This window comes from Sinocyclocheilus grahami, unplaced genomic scaffold, assembly GCF_001515645.1.
Source record: "Sinocyclocheilus grahami isolate Dianchi unplaced genomic scaffold, SAMN03320097.WGS_v1.1 scaffold286.1, whole genome shotgun sequence".
NCBI lineage: Eukaryota > Metazoa > Chordata > Actinopteri > Cypriniformes > Cyprinidae > Sinocyclocheilus > Sinocyclocheilus grahami.
Genome location: NW_015505465.1, coordinates 833,949 through 847,622, shown reverse-complemented (window position 1 = coordinate 847,622; position 13,674 = coordinate 833,949). Strand labels below are relative to the sequence as shown.

The following is a 13,674-nucleotide window of genomic DNA, read 5'->3' as shown; positions in this document are numbered from 1 at the left end:
GTTATCTTAATGACCATTTAATGCATAGCTCTGGAGAAAAGTCTTTACTGAACTGAACTGAAAGTAGAAAGACCATGTGGCATCCCAGAAGCACAGATCATTCATGTAGACAGAGCCAACAGCAATCACTTACTTCAAACCGATGCTATCTTTAAAACAAACCGTACAAGGTTCGAACATGAATACAGCATACACCAAACCAAGTTAAACCTCGACGTATTTGTCTTTCCTGTCGAATAACATTTTCGCCCACATTTTCAGACACTGTAATTTGCAACTAATGACCCAGGAGTGACCCATGTTTCGCTTTCTCATCGGGACCACACAAGCGTCACATCGTGGACGGATCTGCACTGGAACCCATTTTCCCTCGACACCTGCATTCCATGTGTACCTGTCAATTCGCTTCCTTGAAAATCTACCAAAAAAGTAGGAGAGATGCTAACATGTTCAAGCACATTACAGGAAATAATTCAGTGAAATAACTTCAAGATGTGGGCACGGCAGATCGGGCGGCAGGGTGGAGGTGGTGCTGAAGCACCACGGTCTCATATCACATCGACGATTGTTTTAAAACTCCTGTAACATTCATGAGGCCCCAATCACCAAAACCTGTGATTTTTAGCTTCTTTAAAATAAGATATAAATGGTCCATGCAGGGTTATTATACTTAAAGAGAACTTAAAACCCAAAAATGAAAATTCTATTATCATTTACTCAACCTCAAGTTGTTCCAAACCTGCATGAATTTCTTTCTTCTGCTGAACACAAAAGATGATGTTTTAAAGAATGTTGGTAACCAAACAGTTGTGGTAGCCATCAACTTCCATAGCATTTTTTCCCCCATTACGAAAATATATTTTTTTAAGTTCCACACTAGAAAGAAACTCGTACAGGTTTGGAACAACTTGTTTTTAGGTTGACTTTTTAACATTCTGTCAAGGGTCTACAGATGAAAAATAGCCTCTTTGGTTAATTCTGGCACATTTACTTTTAATGATTTTAAATCATTAAAATCAAGTCATATATATATATATATATATATTGACTTAAAATAAAATAAACTAACTTAAGTGAAAATAAAATAAAAAAATAATAATTTCAGTAGTTGAATGGAAACATTTCTCAACTTAATTTAGTTTACCTTGATGTACTAAAATAACTTAAAACTTATATAAAAATAAAAAATAAATAATAATAATAATAATAAAAAAAAAACAAGAAGCTACAAAAGATCGTCAGAGAACTGTGTCACCCAAGTCAAATTCCTTGTGTGTAGTGCCATGTCAGCAGTGCAGTAAGTATACGTATGTGTGTTTCCTGTGATTGTGAGTAATTGAGGTCTCCACGCCCCCCTTCAAGGTCGTCATTACCCGACGGGTTTCCTCCTCTGGGTATATGTGGTGGTTTTGAATTAGAGGACTGAACAGATGCAGGTCCTGTTATCAGTCGAGTAATAATGTCAGAGCAAATGCCTCTGCTGCACTGTGTTTAGACCTAATTAAATGTGTTGAACTGAATGGGGAGTGGAAACCTATAGATCATGGAGCATTTATAGGAGAAACTCGCATATTTAGTTGTCTTTTTTTAATCAGGGAGAACGCCTATGCCAAAATCCAACAGCATATCCTGAATTTTAAAGTTTTCCCTTTGATTAACAAACTCTAAAAAGAAACTCTTGACATCAACTCTGAACTAGACCTGACAAAGGTCAGAATATTTTAACTGAAGTCACAACAGATAGCCCCATGCATACTGAAATCTCATTGGTCCTCCCCACATAACTGTATATTAAATATCAAATATGGACAGCAGTGACTTAGATTCACTCACATGTCCACAAAATTGTCTTTTCCTCTTCATCTCAACCTGCTCCGCCAGCTCCATCTTCCTTTTGTTCCTCTTGTAGCCTGACAAACTGAACTCTGTAAAGTGTTGAAAAAGGTGCGAGTCAATAACAGATATTACTCAACTGCCTATCCAAAAAACTGTGTGCGTGTGTGTGTGCAAGTAAAAGCTAAATGCTGACAACTGCTTTGCTTCTGTGGCCTTATTGCTTTGATTATTAGTATTATTCTTCATGATAATATAGTGCAGCAAGGGTGCGTGTTTGGCAAGGGAGCCTTTATTCACATAATAAATCAGTCTGTTGGTGGAAATGTGCTTGAAATCCTGAAAGTCTCCCTAAATAATGGGACATGTGTTAGAGTGAGGTCATCGTTTTTCTGGCATCAGATCATTCTAACACTGACAACACACACTCTCAGTCTAACACACACACTGGGAGTCGGCATGGAGCCCTCTATTAAAGTATAGAAGCCATTGTTTACCAAGCGCTGCATTCCACTCCTGTGAAAATCTCTTAATCAAAGAAAATGAATCAATGAAATGGGCACAATTAAGTCATTTTGCTGAATTTAATGGAATGCAATTAGAGCTGGTAAAAATAACACTGAGTCAATGATTTAAAAATACTTCAGCAGATGAGATCACATGCCTTCTTGCCAATCATTATTCAATGAAATTATTACGTGCCACTGTCAAGACTTACAACTGATAAAAGGCAGTTAGCTAACATAGAAAGCTTTCAAGCTATTCTTCATCTAGTATATTTCAATAAAACCTGTGTTAAAGGACAATAAGAACTAGATTTTCATTCCCTGAAGGAAATACAAGCGCTTGCAATAAAATGCTGCATCAGAGCTACTTTGTCACCGTCACTGAGAATTAGTGGGTGTCCTTTTTTCAGTCGGCTACACTTAATAAACATGTGGCTAAATGGTTAAATATATAAAAAGAAGACAAACTATCATAATTCAGTATGCAAACTAGTGTTTAAAATAAGACAAATCACATTTCAGCATTTACATTACATCACTGCTGGTAGTAACAATTTCAATGCTGAACAATTACAACAATGATTGACTTAATAAATTATAATCTTATACTTTCAAGAATAAAATTAACACAAAACCAAAACAGATAGCACACATAATGCTATCATTTGCAGAAATGCAGAATTGTAATGCATAACATTAAGTAGTTAAATTACTTAAAGGGACAGTTTACCTTCAGTTGCTGGCCCCCATTGTCTTCCATAGTAATGAAAGAAAAGTCAATGAGGACCAGCAACCGAAGGTGAACTGTCACTTTAAAACAAACAAAAATCTTAAACCTAAATGTCTGTCACACACACACACAAACATATTCTACATCAATATAAAACAAATTACACTTCCAGTGTACATCTAAATAATTTTTCATCCTTGGGATGATTCTGTTCATCAAAATACATCATGCAACCACTGTCATCGAATGTTTCATGCAATAACTGGAAATGTACAACAATAAGATGTTATCTATATTTGGCATCTGCTTAAAAACAGCTATGTCAAGCATTCTCCGCTTTCATCTTTAGCAAATTGGCACAAAAAAAAGTCACACACCAAGAAAGGTCTTACTAGCATAAAAAAACTAATTAATTAATTTAAAAAAATTAATTAAAAAATGTCTTGTAATAATCTCCTGTTTTCCCTAATAATGTGAAATGATGGGATTTCTTTTACCAAAATCCAATATCCAAAGATGTGTCCTGATCTTTATTAATGCACATAAATCTGCAGTCAAGCACACAGCAGAAGCTGAAAGAGGATTCAGGGTAGTCTGATACTCACTGGTGGTCATCTTCTCTGAAGGGCATGCTGGGATACCATGGCTTATGGCCCACTGTTCTGCTCCTTTGCCCACTAAAAAACTGACAAAGTAAAGATGTGATTTATTTGGAAGAACAACTTCATCACAGATTCAAAGCTTTGTATGTTCTTGAATGTTTCCTGCCTTAATTTTGAACAGCATACACATTGTACGCACTACCTATATGAACAACATTTCTTTCTGTAAAATAAATTAATACTTTTCAAAAGTGACATTAAAGACTTTTACATTATTACAAAATTCTATTTCAAATAAACGCTGTTCTTTTGAACTTTCTATTCATCAAATTACCCTGAAGACTCAGCTTTGCCATCCCATGAATAAAATTAGGGCTGAAAAAATGATTAATCGCGATTAAATCGCATTCAACATAAAAGTTGTGTACTGTGTGTGTACTGTGTATATTTATTATGTATATATAAATACACACACATATATGTACATATTTTAAAAAATATTTGTATGTATGTATATATATATATATATATTTATACTTGTAATATTTATCATTTACATGATATATAAACATAAATATTTTATATATAAATCTAACATATCTAACATCCTTGATATACAGTGCTGTGAAAAGTTTTTTGCCCCTTCCTGTTTTTTTTTTTTGCATATTTGTCACACTTAAAAGATTAAAATCATCAAACAAATTTTTATATTACACAAAGATAATGCAAGTAAATACAAAATGCAGTTTTTAAATGACGATTTCATTTATTAAGGGAAAAAAGCTGTCCAAACCTACCTGGCCCTACGTGAAAAATGAATTGCCCCCTCCAGTTAAATCATGATAGAACTGTGATTAACCACATTATTTTAGAAAGCCGAGTAAATTTCACTAGCCACACCCAGGCCTGATTACTGCCAGACCTGTTGAATCAAGAAATCACTTAAACAGAACCTGTCTGACAAAGGGGCTGTTTACACCTGGTCACTTCATGCGCTTTGTCTGATCGGATAGCTATCTGATCGTGAAAAGACCAGGTGTAAATGCCTTCCGAAACGCATTCGAGATGGATATAAATCCGATCGCTCAAACCACTTCAGGAGGTGGTCTGGGCCGCATTCCAGACGAAACTGGACAAGTGTAAATGCATCTGGTTGTTGAAATCACATATGTAAATTTTACTCCTCCCAAAATGTTAAAATAATAAACGTGTGAGAGCTTGTTATAGCCTATATGACATTATAGTCAGATATGACTGCGCTAATGCAACACGCATCGCAGTGGACGAGTAGCTGAGTATCTCTTCAGCAAGCCGACATGCAAACTGTTGCGAATGAAAAAGTAATTTGCAGATGGTCAACACAATCATCTTCATTAAAAGTAGTAAGAAACGTATCTTTCCCAGTGCTGATGCCGTGCGCTCTCCTATTGCCGTCTTTGATCTTGAAATGAGTTGATAATTAATAAAATGCAGCGCTTATCTTTTGATTTCGTTGACGTGAACTCCATTAAATTTAAATATAGTGTGGGAATTGAAGATCGGATTTATATCCGTTTTGCGACGGCACATTTATGTGGCCAAGTGTAAATGGAAACGTTTTAACAAATCAGATAGATATCCGATCAGCGAAAACGCATGAAATGGCCAGGTGTAAACAGGCCCAAAGTGAAGCATGCTTAAAAGAGCAACATATCATGCCGCAATCTAAAGAAATTCACGAACAGATGAGAAACAAAACAGTTGACAAGAATCAGTCTGGAAAGGGTTATATTTCAAGGCAAAGTCACTGCTGACCAAAAAGAACACAAAGGCTCGTCTCTCATTTGCCAAAAAATATCTTGATTATCCCCAAGACTTTTGGGAAAGTATTCTGTGGACTGATGAGCCAAAAGTTGAACTTTTTGGAAGGTGTGTGTCCCGTTACATCTGGCATAAAACCAACACAGCATTTCATAAAAAGAACATCATACCAACAGTCAAACATGGTGGAGGTAGTGTGATGGTCTGGGGCTGCTTTGCAGCTTCAGGACCTGGACGACTTGCCATAATTGATGGAACCATGGATTCTGCACTCTAACAGAAAATCCTGAAGGAGAATGTCCGGCCGTCAGTTTGTGACCTCAAGTGCACTTGGGTTATGCAGCAGGACAATGATCCCAAACACACCAGCAAGTCCACCTCTGAATGGCTCAAGAAAAACAAAATTAAGGTTTTGGAGTGGCCAAGTCAAAGTCCAGACTTAAATCTGATTGAGATGCTGTAGCATTACCTTAAACAGTCCATTCATGCTCGACAACCCTCCAATGTGGCTGAATTAAAACAATCCTGCAAATAAGAGTCAAAGCCAAAATTCTTCCACAGCGATGTGAAAGACTCATTGCCAGTTATCACGGCAAAGGGTGGCACAACCAGTTATTATGCAAAAATATGCAAATATGCACAAAAAAAAAAAAAAGTAACCGGAGGGGGCAAAAACTTTCACAGCACTGTATACGTGTGTGTGTTTATATATACATATTAAATATAAACGGTACACACACACACACAGTATGTAAACAAACTTTTACTTTGAATGCGATTGATCGTTTTGCAGCCCTAAATAAAATACACTTTAAAATACATTTGTGTCAATCAATGTGGCATGAGTAAATATGTTTGGACCACTTAATCTATAGAAAATGTCTTATTCTATGAATGGTACTTATTTCCTATAGCTAAGATAATAAACTTGCTACATTTGTTGTTCATTCTGGCTGCATTACTTTCATGTATAATAGTGTATTCTGTGTATACTGCAATTGATATGCCGATGTTACTTATTTTACACATGTATTACCCCTTTGGCATCAATAAAGTATGTCAGTCCATCTATATGTCTATGCTGATAGCCAGAAAGCCAACATCAGAGAGCTCGGCTCACCAGGGAGGGATCCTGCCAGCTGATAGCTTCCCCTTCTGAGTTTCACTTAATAGTCTTCTGGCTACCAGCACCGGGTTCTTGATTCCTGATAGAAAGAGCAGCATTAGTATCACATTCACTCAAGACAGCTTGAAATATGGTAAAAGAAACCATTTGGCTTTCTCATGCGCATCTGTTGAAGAATAATGCAGTTCATTGGAGTACACGGCACCAAAAAAGCATTCTAAAACAACATTGCATTAATATCATCTAGTTTCACACTGACAGTTTATGTAGATGAGCAGAATATTTCAAGACAATGCATGTTGAATTGTGTTTTGCTTGTTTTAACAAACACGGCATAGAATCGATCCTGTTTTGTGCTTGTTTCAAATGTTAAAAAGTACCACATATGCCACAGATCAAGACCAAAAGCATAACTAACTTATTTATAATATGTACATTTACCATCTAGAGTGTAGTAAAAAAATAAAAACTTTTCTTTTAACCTTGCACTCTTGCATGTACAAAATGCATTTAGCCACATTCCCATAAAAGGTTGAGGAGGGTAGGAATAGGCTTTTATTTATTTTGTTTGCAATTCGAATAGCACTTTTGACACATGATAAAAAGCTCCAATCAGCCTTGCCAATGTTTCTAAAAGCACTTACCACTCAAGGCTCCAACAGCTCCATAGTTTAAGGACTTCCCATCCATGATGCTGGCATCACACTCAATCTCACCAGAGAGGTTTAGGTTGGAACCGGTACCCGCATTGGTGAACGGGGAGTCCTGTAAATAAGCATCAACTTTGACATTTTAAAGCCAGGAAACACTGATGAGTAGAAATGTGTGTAGACTTTCTGTGTAGTCTGTCATAGATCTTAGTCAGGGTAAGATCAGGCTGTGAGGTATAGACTTTTCAAGGGCATGCAAGATGTTTCTTCAGCTGATAAATTGGCATCAGCGTTATTGTTGTTAACCAAAACTAAAAAACAGTTTTCATAAATGAAATAAGGCTGAAATAAAATGTACAATAATATGAAAAAAAATCATTAAACTTAAATGAAATTTAGAATTTTTTTTTTTAATTAACTGAAATAGTTTGTTGACGTAGTAAAATTATTAAAACTCAAACGATAATGAAGCTACATAGAAACATTTAGAAAATAATACAAATTACAAAAGGACGAGACACGAGGCTATTCAATCTATGATTAAAAAAAAGTTAAAACAGAAAAATGTGAACCTGGACCACAAAACTAGTCATAAGTGGCATGGGTAGCAATAGCCAAAAATACATTGTGTGGGTCAAAATTATCGTTTTTTTCTTTTATGCCAAAAATCATTAGGATATTACATAAAGATCATGTTCCATGAAGATATTTTGTAAATTTCCTACCATAAATATGTCAAAACTTAATTTTTGATAAGTAATATGCATTGCTAAGTACTTCATTTGGACAGCTTTAAAGGCGATTTTCTCAATATTTAGATTTTTTTGCACCCTCAGATAATGTATAAATCTCAATTTCGAAAAATTGACTCTTATGACTGGTTTTGTGGTCCAGGGTCACAAATAAAAGCCCATTCAAAATATTTTTTGTAGATTGTTGAATTTGACTTCCATGCTATCCAATTAATATCTGAAATGTTTGCTCATGTTTTCTGAGAGGCTCTATTCAGTCCTAACGAGTTGGTGTGTTGTTGTGATCCACTATCACCTCTAGCTCTATAAGAGCTGCTGTCACGGCCTCCAGCGCCAATCCTCCAGCTCTGAGCCTGTCCACAGCCTGAAACACATTAAATCACAACTGATGACAGCAACCCCACGTCAGCCAATTCCTAAAACCAACTCAATGAGCATTCAGTGTGTATTTTGTTCTACTTAGGATTCAGGATCTTTATGCACAAAGGGTTGCATTAAACTAATATATACAAAACTTAAAAATGTGATAATCCAATACAAAGAGCTTAAAAAGAAAATAAAGCTGCAGTGTTTTCCACTTGACAAGCTTCAAGCAGAGAGCGTGGAACGGCATATTAAGCCGGGCACCAGCCACTGCTGGTGTCATGTTATCAACACATAACTCAAATTCCCTGGCACAGGTGTTTTACTCGAGCCTGATCCCTTCTTTTCATCCTTTACAAGGCACTTTGGATGGGGAAAAGCAGTGCACTGCAGCTTGCCAACCTATGCATTACTGTTAGCTGCAAGCATCTATTACAATTTTGTTAGCATATCTTAGATTTTGTATATTGGCAGAGTAAGATTCTGCAAAAAAGTAGTCATCTTTGTGTTAAAAACGCTACACATTCCGTATCAGAAAATCATGCAAACTGAGCTGGGAATGAAAACTGATTAAATCATTGAACTGACGTCTTGTCGATGTGACCTCTGGCAGCGCTATCGAAAGGTTACAGTTCACAGCAGAAGAATCTTAAGTTTTGAATGAAGTATCACATGCAACTCACTCTCTGGCACGCTCTCTTGCACGCATGTTTGTATTCCTTGGCTTTGGATTCTGAATGATACCCTGCCCCTGAGGAGGTAAAAATCATCAAAAATAAAATGCATTCAGTGAGGTTCTTCCGCTGTTAACAGTCTGTAGTTTTGCTTGTCTTATGAGATGTATTTAAAAGCTATTTTCTTACAAATAAAGTTTGTTTTATAAACAAAGTCTTTATGATCCATTCATTTTCATCTTAAGCATAAAAAAAGCAGTCTGCCAGAAAAGTAGAGTCAGTATTTAGACAACTTCATGTCATTCAAAACCCATTTATTTTTCCATTATTTTCAATACAATGACAGTTCATAGTGGCCACCTGTCAAGCTGTAGACAGTACAAAAACACTCGAAAAAGTACCATACACATAGACTTATATTTCAGGTCTTCAGAAGCTATACGATAGGCTGAAATTTAAGACCGTTTTAACAGGTCAACTCCCATTCATCAGGATTGTTGTCATTAATGTCAAAGGTCATTGTTTCAAGTATGTTGTACCTGGATGTGGCATTCTGTTTTGAATCTGCAGAATGGAGAATGACATTCGAGAGCAGCAGCAGATGAGAAAATTGTCAGTGAATAAGAATTTAAATGACAGGCTTTTTGTATGGCTTCAGAAGACTTGGAATACAGGGCACAACACTTATGGACTTCTTTTATCATACATATGCAATGTTTTTGGTCCCTTTCAATGCTCGACAGATGTGGTCATTATGAAGTGTTGTTATATGCATTTTTGTTTTTCTAATCTGGGCTTTTGTATTCCAGACATAACAACACACTAGTTTGGAATGACATGAGGGTAAATAAACAATTACATAATTTTTTTTTTTTTAAGGAAATCTCTACATCTAAAACAGGAATCAATCAACAAGCCTAAATTAGACTATCGCTCATTCAGCACGCAACTGTGCCAAAACACAAGTTTATGCAGAAATGTACTATGGAGAAGCATTTTTACATCATTTCCAAAGGGACAAGCATTCACCTGCATGCACCAGCACAAAACCCATAGCTTTGCCGTCATGACAGGAGACAGTGCTGTTCACTGTTGACCCTGATTTGTTTAGTGGAGACACAGTCTCCTTGCAATCTGTCGAGCTTTCTAGATTTTCCATGACCCGTATTCAGTGTAGCTTGCATTTTGACCCATCATTCACTCATAACTCCAAAACACTTCAAGTCCTGAAAGCCAAGAAAGACAGAGAGTGAGTTATTATATCTTATATCAGAATTCAACTCATATATATAAAGGGAATTATATTATATCTAACTCAGTTGGTAGTAATAATGACATACACATTTGGACAATTACAACAATGACAGATTCCTTGTATTTCAATGCTTCCCTTTAAACCTCTCTCTTCATCTCAAGACTGTTACTTTGAAAAGTAATACTCAGATCAGAAACATGCTTTCAAGAACATAATAAACCAAGTAACTAATTGTTTGCTAAAAAAATTCATATTAAACTGCGTTGATGCGCTTTTTATATGCATAAACTACTGACAAATTCAGTCCTACAAAACAGATGATAGAATAAAGATAGCCAAACTCACTCGCGAGAAGACTTCAGGTGCAGACGGAAGAAGAGCGTGCATCTCCACAGTCATACGCACGGCTCAGCATCTCTACTTACAAAACACACAGACAGATTGCACTAAATAATGAGTGTAGTTGTGCGTCTGCTGCTTGATTGTGATATATGATGTGACGAAGCGGCACATGTGCTCGCGTCACACCAAAACACTTCCTGGTTCAGTTGCACATGTGACCGTGTGACTGCAGCAGCGGCCTCCAGCGGCAGAGCCATGCACTGCGTTTATCAAATATATAAAAAAAAAAAGAAAAAAAAAAGGAAAGCACTGTTTTTACACAGACAATAAAATATATATTTTTTCATATGTATTTATAACATAGGAGTTACTTAAGATAATACTAATTACTATGAGTATGAAAAATAATAATGTATAAAATATGTAATATAGTAATAGTATAGCATACAAAATAAATACTGAAACAGTATGAACTGGCGTCAGGGATATAGCGCAGTATAACATGGTATAATCTCCAAAATGCAGATAACACAGGACTCTACAGATCTGATATTTTATGAACACAGTTTGGTGTTATTCATGCTAAACAGATGGTCTTACATGCCATGTCAAGCAAACCAGCAGTGGCAGTGGAATTGAAAACACTCCTCTTGGGACTATAAGCTTACATAAACATGTCCTCCGACTGAAGTCAAGTGCAGATGATTCCACTGTTTGAAAAAACTTATTTTTTACAAAAAAATAAATAAAAAATGATGCCAGCAAGACGTTGCTTCAAGGTTATAGCTTTTTACTCACACTGGTGCTCTTTGGAGGGATAGCAGAAGCACAACATCCATGAGACTTGTGGGGTTTCATATTTAAAGCCTTTCAGAAATCAGATCCACTAAAAACCACAATCAGTGCATTGCGAAGAGCTTAAATAAATGTCTAAAATATTACACATTCCGAACATTCTGCTGTTCAGTGTCAGGTTATATATACATTTTCAGCTGAGACATACCTGTATGTATGGCCTTTTTCACATGGGATTCTGCGTGAAAACACGTTCTTTGTCATAAGAATCAAACGCTGAACTGCCTAATGTCTCAAGTCTTCAGTTATCAACTCTACAGACTTCTTAATTAGTCTAGACTTTATGTCAGTCTCCAATTTCTTCTCATCCAGCTTGAAATGTTCAGACATTCCTCATACATAACCAGAACAGATCCAATCTGTGACTATTCTCAGGACCTCTGGACCTCCAACCATCAGGAATGTGTTCTAGAGCCTTGTGATGAGACAGGCCTGCAAAGCACGTCTTTGCACAAATGTTTGGGACAGAATCCATCAATAAATATAGTCCTGTGCCCCATGACTTCCCTTGATGGCCTTGTCTCTTGATGAGTTTTTGATGATGATGATGATGATTTTTATGTTTTTAGCAATGCCTTTAAAAAAATCATGCCTTGCTAATAGACTATCATTCATGGTCTGAAGCTTCTCTTGAGTGGGTGTGAGGAAACGCTTTCAGCTGTGATATGAAGGAGAGTGATGTGGTGGGAAAAACTGCGTCGTCTGACACTATGGCAGAGTCTGTGCACCATGTGATCAGTGACTGACAACTTCCTTCCCTTTTATGCTTTTGTAGTGATTGAAGAAGAAAGTAGAACAAAATAATTGCTCAAGGAAAGATCTATGGATGAACAAAGCATCCCCAACATGCTCTTGTCCCTCAAACCACAAGGCCTTTGTCATTGCAACATGAGTTGACATGTTCCGAATACAAAACTTCACAGGCTTACTCACATAACTATCAAAAACACATACAAAACCACAATCTATATGACTACAGCTCCTCAACATCACTGCTACAGACAGATTCAAAAATGATTTAAAAAAAATAAAAATAAAAATCTGGAGAACTGCCCTCAGAAAAGCCATTTTTATTGATTCTTCAGCCATCAAAAATATGATCAATATTTATTAGTGAGTAAACTTAATAAACAGTAAGATGCATATCTATGAAATGAGGAATTGTTGCTTAATTGCTGTCACAGTGGAATAGATGGGCCTGTATGAGTGATGGCATCCATGTAGTCCGTAGAGAGGAAATTGCAGTTGTCATGTTGTCCTTTGATTTATTTATTTTTTTATTGCATTATTGAAGTATTTGCCTTTTAGTTTTACTTTGCACTGCCTAAAATAGTAAGTAATAGAATTATAACGTTAAACCAGGTCAGTTCTTTTAGATTTAGCAATCAGTGTACATTTTACAGTGCTGTATGAAAAAAAAACTAATTTCAGAATAATATATAAGATATTTAGCCTAATTAAATATAAAAAGTAACACTAAAGAAGGGACCCTTTTTTCTGAACAAAATGGTAAATGCAGTCTCCGGACGATTGCACTCCGTTATCTCCAGAGCTGATTTGAGCTCAGGTACAAGCAGGTAAACAAGTATTAAGTCACATGTAGTTCTGTGATGATTATAAATTATGTAATGTCGGAATATTCTTTTTGAAGTGCCCAAAACTGTTTTAACGTGAAAATGGAAAGTCATCAAAATGTTACAACTATGTTGTACGCTGCACGCCATGTAGCCTGCTCCGGCTGTGAAGTCTCTTAATATTCATGATCCTGCGCCATTGATTGGTTTTCAAACTACGTGACAGTATTCATGAGCCAATTACAGGACTTTGAGCGCCATAACAGTTAATAATATTCATAAAAAGCCTTTGTTATTGGTTACCAAACAGTGTCAGCGTGATTAACATTCATGAGATAAACCTTCACCTCAGCACTTGCAAGTTTGCCAGCAACGCATACATTAACTAAGAGTTTATTTTCTTATCTCTGGTAGATAGACACCCGTTGAAGTGAAGATATATGAGTTGGTAAAACATTTCGAAACACTGAAACAGGCTTTACCTGTCAGCGCTTACAGGTATATGTGTTTATGCAAGTGCATACATTATAGATATGATACATAAGACGTAAGGTTAAAAGGCAAACAGGTGAAGTGTATGGGGTGTGATAAGCGTCTCGTCTCCGAAGACCC

At 36.3% G+C, this 13,674-nt stretch overlaps 1 protein-coding gene across 1 annotated transcript in view; it reads right to left on the bottom strand.

The window, feature by feature from the left end:
* Nucleotides 1-10,819, bottom strand: part of LOC107600565 (threonine aspartase 1-like) — a 30,095-nt gene extending 19,276 nt beyond the window's left edge. The window contains exons 1-8 of the mRNA XM_016292495.1: nt 10,637-10,819; nt 10,066-10,262; nt 9,046-9,113; nt 8,295-8,363; nt 7,242-7,362; nt 6,592-6,676; nt 3,675-3,754; nt 1,834-1,925 (exon numbers count right to left, since the gene is read on the bottom strand). Of these exons, the coding sequence (XP_016147981.1) occupies nt 1,834-1,925; nt 3,675-3,754; nt 6,592-6,676; nt 7,242-7,362; nt 8,295-8,363; nt 9,046-9,113; nt 10,066-10,195 (645 nt within the window). The 5' untranslated portion in view covers nt 10,196-10,262; nt 10,637-10,819. The remainder of the gene's footprint in view (nt 1-1,833; nt 1,926-3,674; nt 3,755-6,591; nt 6,677-7,241; nt 7,363-8,294; nt 8,364-9,045; nt 9,114-10,065; nt 10,263-10,636) is intronic.
* Nucleotides 10,820-13,674: the final 2,855 nt, after the last annotated feature.